We start from the raw sequence: 12,411 nt of genomic DNA, 5'->3' as shown, positions 1-12,411 counted from the left end.
TTAAAATAGTCCAATGAAGGGGCCGGATCGATTTACTATATATATAGCTGCCATAGGAACGATCGAAAATGTTTATAAAACAATTTATAACTTTTCCAGTTTTTAAAATATTTTCATTTAATTTAAAATATATTCATTTTGATTTGTTTTATAATTTCTATATTAATTTTATTAAAATCGGGCAACTATATCATATATAAAATAGGAACAATCGTTAAATGCAGACGAAAATGCAAAACTCCCTCTCTCGCTCGCTCGCTCTGTACGGCTGTCCCTCTTATGTGTGCCTCTAGAGCTATCTCTTACTCTCTATGTCTCTCTGCCTTGCTCTAGCGATGCCTCTATCTCTCTAGCTCTCTCATTCTCTGTTCTCTTTCCTCGGAGACTATAAATACAGCGCGCTGCCGCCGGCCGGCCTCAGTCTGTCCTAGGGGTACCTAGTGTGAACATCAGTGGTGATAGTGATAGTGATTACTCTTGCGACTTAAAAAATATGACGTGGCCATCCAATACATCTGGATAAACAGGAAGAAGATGACTTTGCTGATACTATGAGAAGCCTAATTGAAGTCTCGAGGAAAATAAGTCCACACTGAAAGGAATTAAGCAATGACGAATAACTATGTGTCCTCTATTTGTGGTAAGTCTTAATCATGGCAATAATATTATTATCATAATATATAAATTATTCAAGAAAAATCATTTCTTAGTCCTACGATAGTTTTAAATCTGTAACTGACTTTGCCGCCAACATTTGCTTTATAATATGACGTTTCCCAACACTTGTCAATAGGCATTAGCCAATTTGAATTTGTATTTGTTTCCAATTAGAAATCTTCAATGATTCCGGAAACCCAAAAAGATAGTGAAGAAACACGAATAAACCAGCTATGTAAATGGTTAATTAAATAAAGAAGCATTTTTTTGCGTAAGAAGATAACTTTATTTATAATTTAACGTTGGTTGATTACGTTTCCATTCATCCGAGGTTAAACCCTTCATCAAAGTTGTCCACCGTTTGATGACGTATTAAGATTCTACTCGATATATACATCGAACTTCGCTAAACAGGCTCACAAATATTATTTATATGTATTTTTACAAGCGACATTATGAAACAATATGAAAGTAATCTTAATTTTAAAATTGTTTTAATTGTTAAGCTCTTGTTATAAATCTATTAACAATGTCCACCGGCAATCGAAACATTCAAGCTCTACGTAAAATTGTATGTCAAAACACTACTTTACATAAAGACGTATCGATAGTATCGATAACTGCGCATGTCGGTTTCTAAACAGTGCTGTCACTTACTGGTACTGGTAAAAAAAAGCCAAAAAAAATCCAGATTTCCCACAATTCCCTTTATTTTCCGCATCTGATCCATTCCAAAAATGACGCATTTGACGGGGAAAAAGGTGTAGTGGCTCAGGGTCATACTATTTTACTTTCGTTGTACAAAATAAGTTTATTAATTGTGCTCGAGTTCTCAAATGTTTCCCGTTTTGCCCATTCAAAATTTAAAAGTGGCTATAGCTAGTTGCAAACTTCAAAAGCTTTGCCATATGATTTTCAAGCTAAACTGGCAACTCTTCGACGCGAGATATTGTTTTGCAGCACTAATTTCTGAACGTCTCGGTTGTGGTTCCAATTCGATCCGGAAAAATGTCAAGATATAGATAGGACAGGCGCAAGAGATCAGATATCTAAATCTCCGCGGAAGGAATGTCAAGAGGCTTTCGCCTGCGGATTTGCAGAGCCGTGAAAAGGAGCCCAGACCGAGGGAGTTGCAGCGAGCAGTGAAAAAAAGAAGTGCGAGCGAGAGCCAGAGGCGGAGGCAGCGAAGACAAAGTGCATTTTTCAGGGCGTGTTTTGTGGCCCCCCGCTCGAGCACGGCCCCTCCCCTGCCCCTCACAGCCTCCCACTCGTCGAGCGGTGGCGACAAATAAAAGTTTGCTCCAAACATGCTGCAAATTCGCAAATAGCAACGATATAAAGTCAAGCGGAGAAGTAACAAATAAAATCGCAAACTTCCTTTTCTCCGTGAGTGTGTGTGAGCTGCGTGTAGTGAGTGAGTGTCTCCAATCTTTTTGTCTACTCCAAACCGCAGAAAGAGAGAGAAAAATGAGTGTAGTGGCAGTGTGTGTGTACAAGTGAAGTAAATTAAAGCAAAGCAAAAGGCAAAACGGCAAATAATTGAGCGAAAAAGCAACGGAAAGAGCGGAAAAATCAAATAGTAGTAGTAAGCGAATTAACGGTAAAAGGAGCCGCCAATCAGAGAGGAAGAGAAAAGTGTACAAGTTGTTGTTGCTGCTGCGCAGGAGCGAAAGACAGCGAAAAAACCACCCACAACCCCCTTTAAGGCCACCACCCGCCCACAAATGGGTGCTCAGCAGAGCAAGGACAGGGGCTCCCACTCGGGTGGGGGTGGGGGCGGAGGAGTCGCCCCCGTCAGCTGCATCGGCCTCTCGAGCAGCAGCAGCCCCGTGGCATCCTCCTCGCCGCACTGCATCAGCCTCTCGGGCTCCGGCAGCGGCAGCAACGCCCCCCTTGGCGGCGGCTCAACGCTTCGCGGTTCCCGCATCAAGTCGTCATCCGGCGGACACAGCAGCAACAGCGGCGGGGGCGGTGGAGGCAGCAGCAGTGGTGGAGCAGCGGGCGGTTCCGGAGGATTGAGCCAACGCAGCGGTGGACACAAGGACCCGAGATGCAATCCCTCCGTTGGACTCAACATTTTCACCGAACACAACGGTAAGTTTCAATTTTATTTCTTTCTCCGATTTGCACCTGCATGTAGGATACACAGAAAATACACACGAATTTCCATCATTTTCCATATTGATGGTGGAATCATGTTTTCTTTTCCTGTGTTGATTTTGTATGAGATTATGTAAATATAGTATTAGGGAAAAGGGAAAAGGGGCCATTCCATTTCACCACTACACTGAAATATCAGAGTGCATGCAGCATCCAAGCTCAGGTGTAAATTACATCAGCGTTGCGATTGCAAACTTGAGTCTGTTGTTTTTTTTATCGCATAAATAATTACATAAAAATCTAAATATTTTTAACTAGTTAAAAATATAAAGAAATTTCTATCAAACTTGGAAGATTCTTGCTAGGTAGTCTTTTTTAATTACAAATCTTTATAAAAATACATAAACCTGGTTAAATTTATTATTGAAAATTATTAAAAATGGCTAGATCTCAAATTTGCGCTTACTGTATGCAAAATAAGTAAAAAAAAATCGATGTAGACAGACACATGCATCGTAGCATTTAATCTCAGATGTAAATATGATGCGAATTTTGATTTATTTCCGCTGTTCAAATCATGTTTTTATTGTACATAAAATGCATAAAATTAAATTCTCCTTCGTCTCATCCTCTTTGTGCCCCTCTTTCTTGTCGTTTCACTCCCCTGTGTCGCTTTTCATGCTGGCTTTCCAATTGAGCTAATTTCTTTTTCCCATTGCTTCCGATTATATTGGGAATTATTGTTGTTATTTGCCGGCTAGTTTCCTTACTTATTGTTGCTTTGCCGCTTCTTTTGTTGACAGCAGAGAAAGAGGAATAGAGAGAGGAAGAGGGAGAGCAAGAATGAAAGAAGTGGAATGAGAGAGAGCAACACGCGGCGATTTGATGGAAATGTTATGTTGTTTTTGTGCTATTTTGGGGCGGTTTCAGTTGATGTTCCGTTCCTTTTCTCCATCATCCTTTATGCGTCGTACTCGCTTTGTACTCGCTTCTTCACTCTTCCATATTCTCCATCCTTCACATACTGCACCCTTATCCCTTTTCCCTTGTCCCTGCCACCCGCACAGTGGTTGAAATTGCGACCCAAGAACACGAGGAGCCCCGTTATATGTTCTGTCCCACCCCCGCTGACATTGGCACTTCCACTTCCTCTGCTTCCTGCATATATCCACAACCCCCTTTTGGCCTTTCCCATTTCACGCACATTTTTATTACATTTTTCCTTGTCTAATATTTTCCTATTATTTGCCTTGGCAAGTTGCAACATTTTCCTGGCCGCTGCCGCCGCCGCCCCCATTTCCGCATTTTCTCTGGCTCTCTACTCTCTGGCATTTATTTATTTGTCCTTCCCTTCGCTTGTAATAGCCTTTTTATGTCCCTGTCGTCGATGTCCTACCACAATAGGAGCACCCATTGAGTGGGATTCCCGGATTTGGTATAAGGGATAAGGCTGACGGAAACATATTTGTAGGATTTTAATAGCTAAGAAATTATCAGTGAAAGCTACAAAATATTGGGTTATTGATAAAGGAATTTTTTCGCTAAATCAAAGATTTAAAATTTCATAACTCAGCCAAAAAAAGCTAATATTTTAATTCGGAAAACTATCGTATGCTAGTTTTTATTAGGTTAATAAATCTGCGTACTCAATTTAGAATTGAAAATGTTTGTCAATTTTTGATCTTTTTAACGATTATTTATACATTCATATATTCATTATATTAATCAAAGTTCAGAATAAGAGTATTTCTAAACAAAAGCTGGCTTAAACTTAATATTTGTTCCTTGCAAATCATAAACAAAGGCTTTAAAGTTCCCATAGAGAGCCATAAAATGCGGAAAAATTATGGCAATCGAAAGTATTTTCGACATTTCTCTTGGTCCAGCATCCAATCTCGCTGCAGTTCCTTATCTCGCTATAGAGCCTTCTTTCCTTTCGTCTCCCGCCAAGCAATTTGTAATCAATTAATGCTATTTTTATGGTAATTAGTCGCTTATATTATTGTGTGCACTCGGGTTCACTCAATCTCAACGCTAGAGTCATGAGAGCCAAACAAGTCGCACTGATAAGCCGGTTTCCATATATAAATATTTATGGATGCTCGTATTGAGTCATCCATTGGGGCTGGCATGTAACCCATAACTCGAATGCAGCGAGTTCAGCATTAGAGTCCAAGAAAATGCGAAATAAAAAATACGACAAATTTCCAGTTTCGTGCAAGTGAATTTCCCACACAGAAAATGCACATTTATTTGCTTGCCAAACTATTCGGAGAGCATAGTATTTGGTGTAGCAGCCCCATCCAAAAAGGTCGAAAAGGGGGCTTTCAAATTGCCTTTTTCGTGTGTCTGTTTCTGTGTCTGGTCTGGTCTGGTCTGCAAAATGCAATTACAAAATTACAATGTAAAAAACTGTGTCTGGGCCTGCAGATTACAAGCCGACACAAATCCCCGAAACAGCAGAAACGGAAAGCCCAACTCACCGCAATTGTCAGTTCGGGTCGAGCTAGGTATCCCATCGGCGGCAGCGGCGCTCGTGGGGGAAATATGGGGGAAAGTCGCGCAACGGAACTCCAGCTCTCAATCACAGCTGAGATCCAAGCACACACACACTCACGTTACTCAGGCACAGTGGAAAGATATTGCTGAAAATCAGCTGTATTTCAGATTACACTTTCACTGGAAGATAATTTATTTTGATTGTCTCTCCAGGTCTTGTAGAGCAGATAGAGTGTATTATAAAACCCATATCTCGTTCTGAAACAGGGGTATTATTTAGGAAAGCCAATTGATAGGTGATTCACCCTGAGGCTTTAACTAAAAAATTACTAGTAGCAATCACATCTTCAAATCTTTCAAGTACTGATATATAAAAAAATAAACCCTCTTTATTTATAACCAAACAAGACAATGCCATAAAAGCTGGACAAAATGTCTGTAAGATAAGAATTCCCTATCAGATAAATAATTTATTTATACAACCAATCTAGTTATTAAACATATATTTCGAAAATACGTCGATTTTATAATGGATTTTATATATTATTTTTATATTAATTGGTAAACTTCTGTCTGAAATACTTACACTAATCCTCTGGCCTGATAAAAATCAAAAGAAGATGTGAAAAGCTTTTCCATAACTGTCTAATAGGTAAACTAATTGGTCAGGTATTACCACAATACCACAGTGCAGAGCTGTTGTAGGAGGTAGTTGTTGCAATTTCATTAGCTTGTTGTTGCTCGTTACACGATACTATGTAATTAGACACTTTTGAGGGACAGTTGCATGGGCGAAGAAGGGATTGGATTGTCGCTCTTGGGAAAATACCGTAGAACCGGTGCCGGAGTCGATGCCAATGCAGATTCCGAGGTCGTTGCAGATGCCTCAATGGAGTTGCCAATTGCAGAGTGTGCACCACACACACACACACACACACACCCAGTCCTCGCCATTGGAGCCACTGCACCACTCGGCAAACAGCTCACGCAAGTTGACGTCTCAAAAATAGACTCAAGTGGGAGCGAAGCCCCAACTCCTTTTCTCAAGGAGAAAAAAGTCCATGAAGTGCGTTTTCTCTACGCTGAAAGAAAATATCTTTTAAGTTCATCTAAATTGGATATTTATTTCGTTCTTTGAATTTCAGGAAGTTTATTGAACTTTCTTTTTTTTTCATAACTTGAACTTTAATTTGTTGTTATTAATTTCTTAAAACAAAGACACATAAGCTCTTGGATTATGGTTTAAAAAATTCCGCACATTCCTGCCGAAAATGAAAACATATGCAAAAGCTTAACAAGCGGTATGATATCATATTTTTATTATTTGATACTGGTAATTGCTTTCACACAAAAGTATTTTTTAAAGTCAATTCAAAATTCCAAGCTTGGTTATATGAAAAAGATTATATTCTTGGACTTTTAATAATTAAGGTTTAGATATAGGAAATAACTTTCTAGTTTCAGTAAACCGGAAAAAGTCGGTTCCGGTTCATTAGTGCTCTGGTTTTCGGTTCACTACCCTAGTTTTTTATTTTGTATATAGATAAAACTATGTTGGATAAGTAAACCCCAGCTCAAAGTTATAGATAGTTATCAAAAGATTTTAAAAGATAGATTTTAATGATTTAAATGCAGTAGTCTCATAAGTTTCTTTACTGAATCGTAGTTTCTGCTTCTCGTGCAATTAGGCTAATACTACTGATTATTATTCATTATTATTATTATTTTTTACTGTGTATATCACGTTGCTCTTTCGCTCTGTCCCTCCGTCTCTTTTTTTGCCAGGAGGGAAACCCGAGAGTTGTGTGTTCGTTCGGTCTCAGTTTGTTTGACATGCAAGCGGCAAATTATGAGTCGGGGCAAATGAACTTTTCACAAGGCTAATGGGTGGAATTGAGGAGGAGGAGGATGAGGTGGACGAGGTGGAGGAGGTGGGAACGGTTAGGAGGTGTATGCTGGAAAGGTGGCAAACAGGTGACGGCACCATGGCAGGGGAAAATTGTTTGCTATTCGGCTTGCTTTCCAAACACGGAATTAATGTACAAGTCGCATAAATATTTCTTCAATGATTTTTATATGTGCTGAAACATAATTGTCGCACTCACTCTCCACGGCCAAAGGGAAATCGAAAGGGGCAAAGGGGGTGTTGCTGTCTCCATTACCACTTTGTAAGCATTTTCTCTTTAACGGCTGCACTTCTATTATTAGCCTCCAAAAACAAAATGTGTATCTCTTTTCCATGCTTTCTGTGTTGTTATTGTCGTTTTTATACAATTTCCTTTGGGCGCTGACAGAGATGGAAAGTTGGAGTAGTCAGAAATCACAGAGGGGCGTAGTCACAAATGTGGCTTAGATGGGGGCCCAAATGAAATGTATCTAAGTGTTGTATCTGTTGTATCGTATGTTCTTTAGGTTCTCAGTTTAATACTAAAATATTATTGATATTTTTATATGGCAATTATTGTTTTGGCAAATAAAAGTTTAAAAAACTCATACCTAAGCCAAAAAAGCATTAAACTCAATTCGGAAAGCTGTGTGCTAGTTTTTATTAGATTAATAAATCTGCATACTGAATTAAACAAATAAAAAAATCCAAACCTTAGAACTTTTTTTACCGGCCATGTCTAGATCGATTTGAATATTGATGGTGATTAAGAATATATATGATTTAAAGGGTCGGAAGTGATTCCTTCTAGAGTTATAAGCTTCTGACTAATATAATAATACCCTGAAGGGGTATAATAATAAAACGAATATTTGATAAAGGAAATGTTACACATTAAGATTAAGAAAAGACACATAAATTTGCCCACTGAATATCTGAAATATTTATAAATAAAATGTTACAGAGACAATAGTGAAGTAAATATAACTCAACCCCTCTGTCACTGTCTGACCTTTGACAGCGCCCCTGACTTTTACTGGAGCAGGAACAAAGTGCACTACGCGCCATGACGTTATTTTGCATGTTCTCGCTCTCTTTCTGTCTTGGTATGCACCCAACCAAAGATATATATATATATATGTATATATCTTTAGTATTTGTGGCTGTTCCTGTTTTCGATCAAGCTCGTAAATCCTTTCGTGCTTCATTTTGTTTCGTTTTCGGCTTCTTTTTGGTTCAGTTTGTTCGATGAGATTGCATTGCCCAGGCCCAAGCGCTTTGATGTTTTCATTTTTTGATATTTTTAGACCGATTCCAGTTCTTAGGCACTATCCAACCTCTCCCAACCGCCCTTCTTTATGGCGTGTCAATCGAAATCGTAGAAACAAAGAAAACTCCGCCAGCTCTTCGAATTCCAATTGGACAGTCGCCAACAGCTGTTCGAAGCTCAAATAACAGCTGATGTTTTGGGTACAACAACTGCACGCAAAGTAAGGAAAATAATTTATTCGGGTAAATAAAACTGAAACCCAAGGAATTTTCTGTCATTAGAAAATTAATCCCTTGAAAGTTCTCGCATACCATTTAAATTCCCAAGAGACTTGAACTTTTATGATCACCATAAATCCCATAGATCATCATAAATCTGACAACACTATAATTTCGTGTGATTTCCCCCAATCAATTTAAAGTCTATTTTGCCTATTTGCGTGACATAAGGCCAAGTTATAATGACAGTTTTCATTATTTCCGATTTTAATTTTCCCATTTTCGCATTCCCCTTGGAGGAGGAGCAGGAGAATGGGACCCGCATTTTATTTCAAGTCTCTAGGAGACCATTTCCCCCGCGGTCTTTTCGCCTCACTGAAAATTGTTTGCATAAATTAGACGGCAACGTAGGAAAATAGAAATATATGGAGAAAAAAAAAACAAACAAGAGGAGAAAATATTTATATAAATATATTCATGGAGAAAAGTAGCATATAACGGCAACTAATTAGAAGCCCAAGAAGTCTTTTTCTCTATTCTTTGCTTTGCTTTGATTATTTGAGGTCATAAATATTGACGCCACTTGATTGATTGATTGAGTGACTGACACTGCTCTACACTACACAATATCTTTATTATCTTTGTTTAAATCGGAAATTATGAGGGAAAGCACTCAACTCAAAATATTTATTTATCTCTAAAATATTTTGGTTCTGCTTGCAATACCCAAAAGCAAACACACACGAATTCCCCTTTCTACTTTCCCCCTTTTTTCCTTCTGGGTTTGCGTTTATTAAATTGAGCGATTTTCTCTCTCTTTTTATTAAACAAGCCCACAAGGTCATATAAATCAGCAAATAAAATACTTTTCTCCTTTTATTATATATTATTATTTATGTTTATTGCATCCAGTGCAGGGCACAAACATAAACAATTCTAGAGCTTAATGGATACAAACATAATGGGTATAATTTTTTATTCTATGTATTTTTTATGCCTTAAAAGTGTTACAAAATTGTTTGAAAAATAAAACATATAATGGGGTTTGAAGATTTAGGAGAGGGTCGAGCAATCAAGCTGGAAACATGTTTATATTAATCAATAATAAATTGAATTTGCATTTAAAAATAACAGAATCATATTGTCTTTAACAACTTTTTATAAATAGGTAAGAGATACAATTACCTCTAAATTGTACTTTATATATAATAATGTTTTGTTTAGTCTAATCTTTCTTATAGTTATGTTTCATCCACTAAAAATTAGATTTACATCTCAAGGTTCTAATTTCCCCGACTGTCTACTGTTTTGGGCCCGAATGTGATTGGAAACCAGTTTCCTAGCCAGAACTGAATCCATCATTGAGCCATAAGAGAAGTTTGAAGAATCCGAGATACTGATTTCGATTCTGCATCATTCTCGGTGTCAGTCTTCAGTCTGTGTCTCAATTCTCTCTGCCACTGTCTCTGTTTCTGTTTCTGATTCTGTCTCGGGTTTTGAATTGCATTCGCTCCAATCACGTTTGCAATTGCAACTGTTGTTTATGCGATCCGAGAAGGGGGGTCAGGCAGACATGGGCTCAGGTGGGTGGTGGCAAAAGGGGGTTCAAGTTTCTCGACAGCTTGGCACGTTCACAACCTCGGATATGCCTACACGTAGATACACATAAACATATACTTACATATATATGAACCACCTTTATTCACCTTTAGTTCAGGCTCCAGATAGCGAAAGGCAGGCGCATAATATAATCTCTGCAGAAATAGCAGCTGCAGCAGGTTGGTTGAATTTTTTTCTCAGCTCAGGTGTGGCATAATCCCCCAGCCAGAAGGTGAAATAAGAATAAGCAACAAAAGGTGCACAAATGAAGTGTGAAATGAATGATGTGCGAAATATTCCCACAAATAGCGAAAAGACAACTTAAGCTCTGCGGCTAGACTTTAAGCATTTAAAATCAGAAAGAAATAATATTTCTTAGCTTCAATTTCACTTTATTTATAACTCATATTTATTCGCTAATTGCTTTTTCCCTTCCAATTAAGACAGAAAATTTCACCCATTCTTCTGGCCTGCTTATTAGTTTCTCTCCTAAAAAAAACTATTTAAATAGACAGCTCTACATTTATATATATATTTATTTCTTGTTATTTATCTTTTTTTTTGCACAAAACAAATTAAGAAAATTGCCAACCGTTTATCGAGCGAGGAGAAAAGAAAAGAAATGTGTGCAAAAGAAAAGAAAAAGCATGACAAATGCAAGTGAAACCTGTTTTTTTATTTGCCGGTGGCAGCCCCCAACAAAGCAATGTCTCCATCTCTTTCTTCTTGAGTATACCCATCTCTTTCTACTTGGATATCCCCATCTCTATCAGCTGGTGGTCAGTGAACCGTTGGCCAAAAACATGAAACTGGGGAAAAAATATGCCCAAAAGCAGAAGAACATAACTGAAATTTGGGACATTAATAATTTGAACTGCACACAAAAAACCGATCTTTATATGTTTTTGTTGATTGTTTTTTTTTCTACATAATTAATGCGAAATTTAATTCATTTAATTGCCTTGCCGGCTGCCACTTCCTCTTTCCTCTTCTGCGTGTCTTTTAGCACTTTCGCTTCTGTTTTCGTTAAATACCCTGAAGAAGTTAGGGGAATTGGTATTTAAGATAAAGATATGTATATTAAAAATATATTAAAATAAAGAAGAAAACAGTCATTTGTTTAAACAAACGGCCAAGTCTCGGCCTAAGCAGACACTATCTGTTTTAAATAGTAGTTTATACAACAAGAATTCAAAGGTTTAGTTTGTTAAGAGTCCCTTTACAAATTTAGTTTTAGAAATCAACAATTTAGTTATTTTTAAAGGGTAATCCGAAGTTCGAGGCTCTTCTCCTTTTAGGAGGATTATTTCACTCGCTCCGCATGGACGGCTCATTCAGAAGTTTGTGTTTGGGCTTTGTCTGGCGACGTCTGTCAATTTTTATGCCGTCTGGTAATATTTAAACGACATCCACATCCGTGGCTGGTTGTCGCTCGTCGTCCGTTTCATTTCATTTATAGCAATTGCACTTGCTTCCAAGAAAACCGAGAAGGAATCCAGCTGAGGAAAGGAAGTGCAAAATAAAAAAGAAGCGAAGGAAAATGAATCACCAAGAAGTCGTATTTCTTTGCAGTTTTCTTTTTGCCCCATCATAGAGAATATGATGGGCATGGAGTTCCTCTGCTTCTACTTCGGCTTTAAATAGTTTTCCACGTCTCTTTTCAATTTCCCGAGCCAAGACCTTTTCTTTTCCCTGCCTGATTTCGCATTCTGTTCTCACAATCAAGATAAACGAACCTTTTTCTTTGGAAGAAGAACTTGTCCTGGTCCCAGGCAGAAGAAAAGAAAAGATTTCAATCTGCTTTTTGGGGGAAATTTCGCTGTGGGAAAACACCAAATTGGAATTAAAATGCCTCGAAAAAAGCAAACTAGAAACGCCAGAGTCATTAATCACAATCGTTATCAATCAGTTCGTTCAACTTTTACGCTTACAGGTGGAAAAAATCAGTGCTAAACTTTCACTTTGCCCGGCATTTATTTTTAGTTTTTCGTTTTCATTCACTCAATGAAAAATGAAAAATAAAAATAAACAAATCAAAAATTTAAAACATTTCTGTTAATTGCTGACTCAATCAATCACTCATTTACCGAGGCAAAGAATACGAGTTTTCAGTGATTTTACAACAAATTTTCCGCTTTTCCACGCTCGACTTAAGTTAAGCGCCGAAAAAACGAAATCAGAAA

The 12,411-nt window shown here is 37.8% G+C and overlaps 1 protein-coding gene across 10 annotated transcripts in view; it reads left to right on the top strand.

Annotated features, from left to right (window-relative positions):
* Positions 1–418: 418 nt before the first annotated feature.
* Positions 419–12,411, top strand: part of Abl (tyrosine-protein kinase Abl) — a 32,049-nt gene continuing 20,056 nt past the window's right edge. For 4 of the 10 annotated variants that reach the window (XM_086834633.1, XM_086834628.1, XM_086834630.1 and 1 more), the window contains exons 1-2: positions 419–640; positions 711–2,751. In XM_086834633.1, coding sequence (XP_086690759.1) covers positions 2,382–2,751 — 370 coding nt within the window. In that variant the 5' untranslated portion in view covers positions 419–640; positions 711–2,381. Of the gene's footprint in view, positions 641–710; positions 2,752–12,411 lie in introns of those variants that run through there. The other 6 variants (XR_015272087.1, XM_086834629.1, XM_020951872.2 and 3 more) reach the window with 3 other exon arrangements.

This window comes from Drosophila serrata, unplaced genomic scaffold, assembly GCF_035046125.1.
Source record: "Drosophila serrata isolate PLE 108 unplaced genomic scaffold, ASM3504612v1 contig_273, whole genome shotgun sequence".
NCBI classification, from domain to species: Eukaryota; Metazoa; Arthropoda; class Insecta; order Diptera; family Drosophilidae; genus Drosophila; species Drosophila serrata.
The sequence above is the reverse complement of the archived record's forward strand: the minus strand, read 5'-3'. Positions and strand labels throughout refer to the sequence as shown.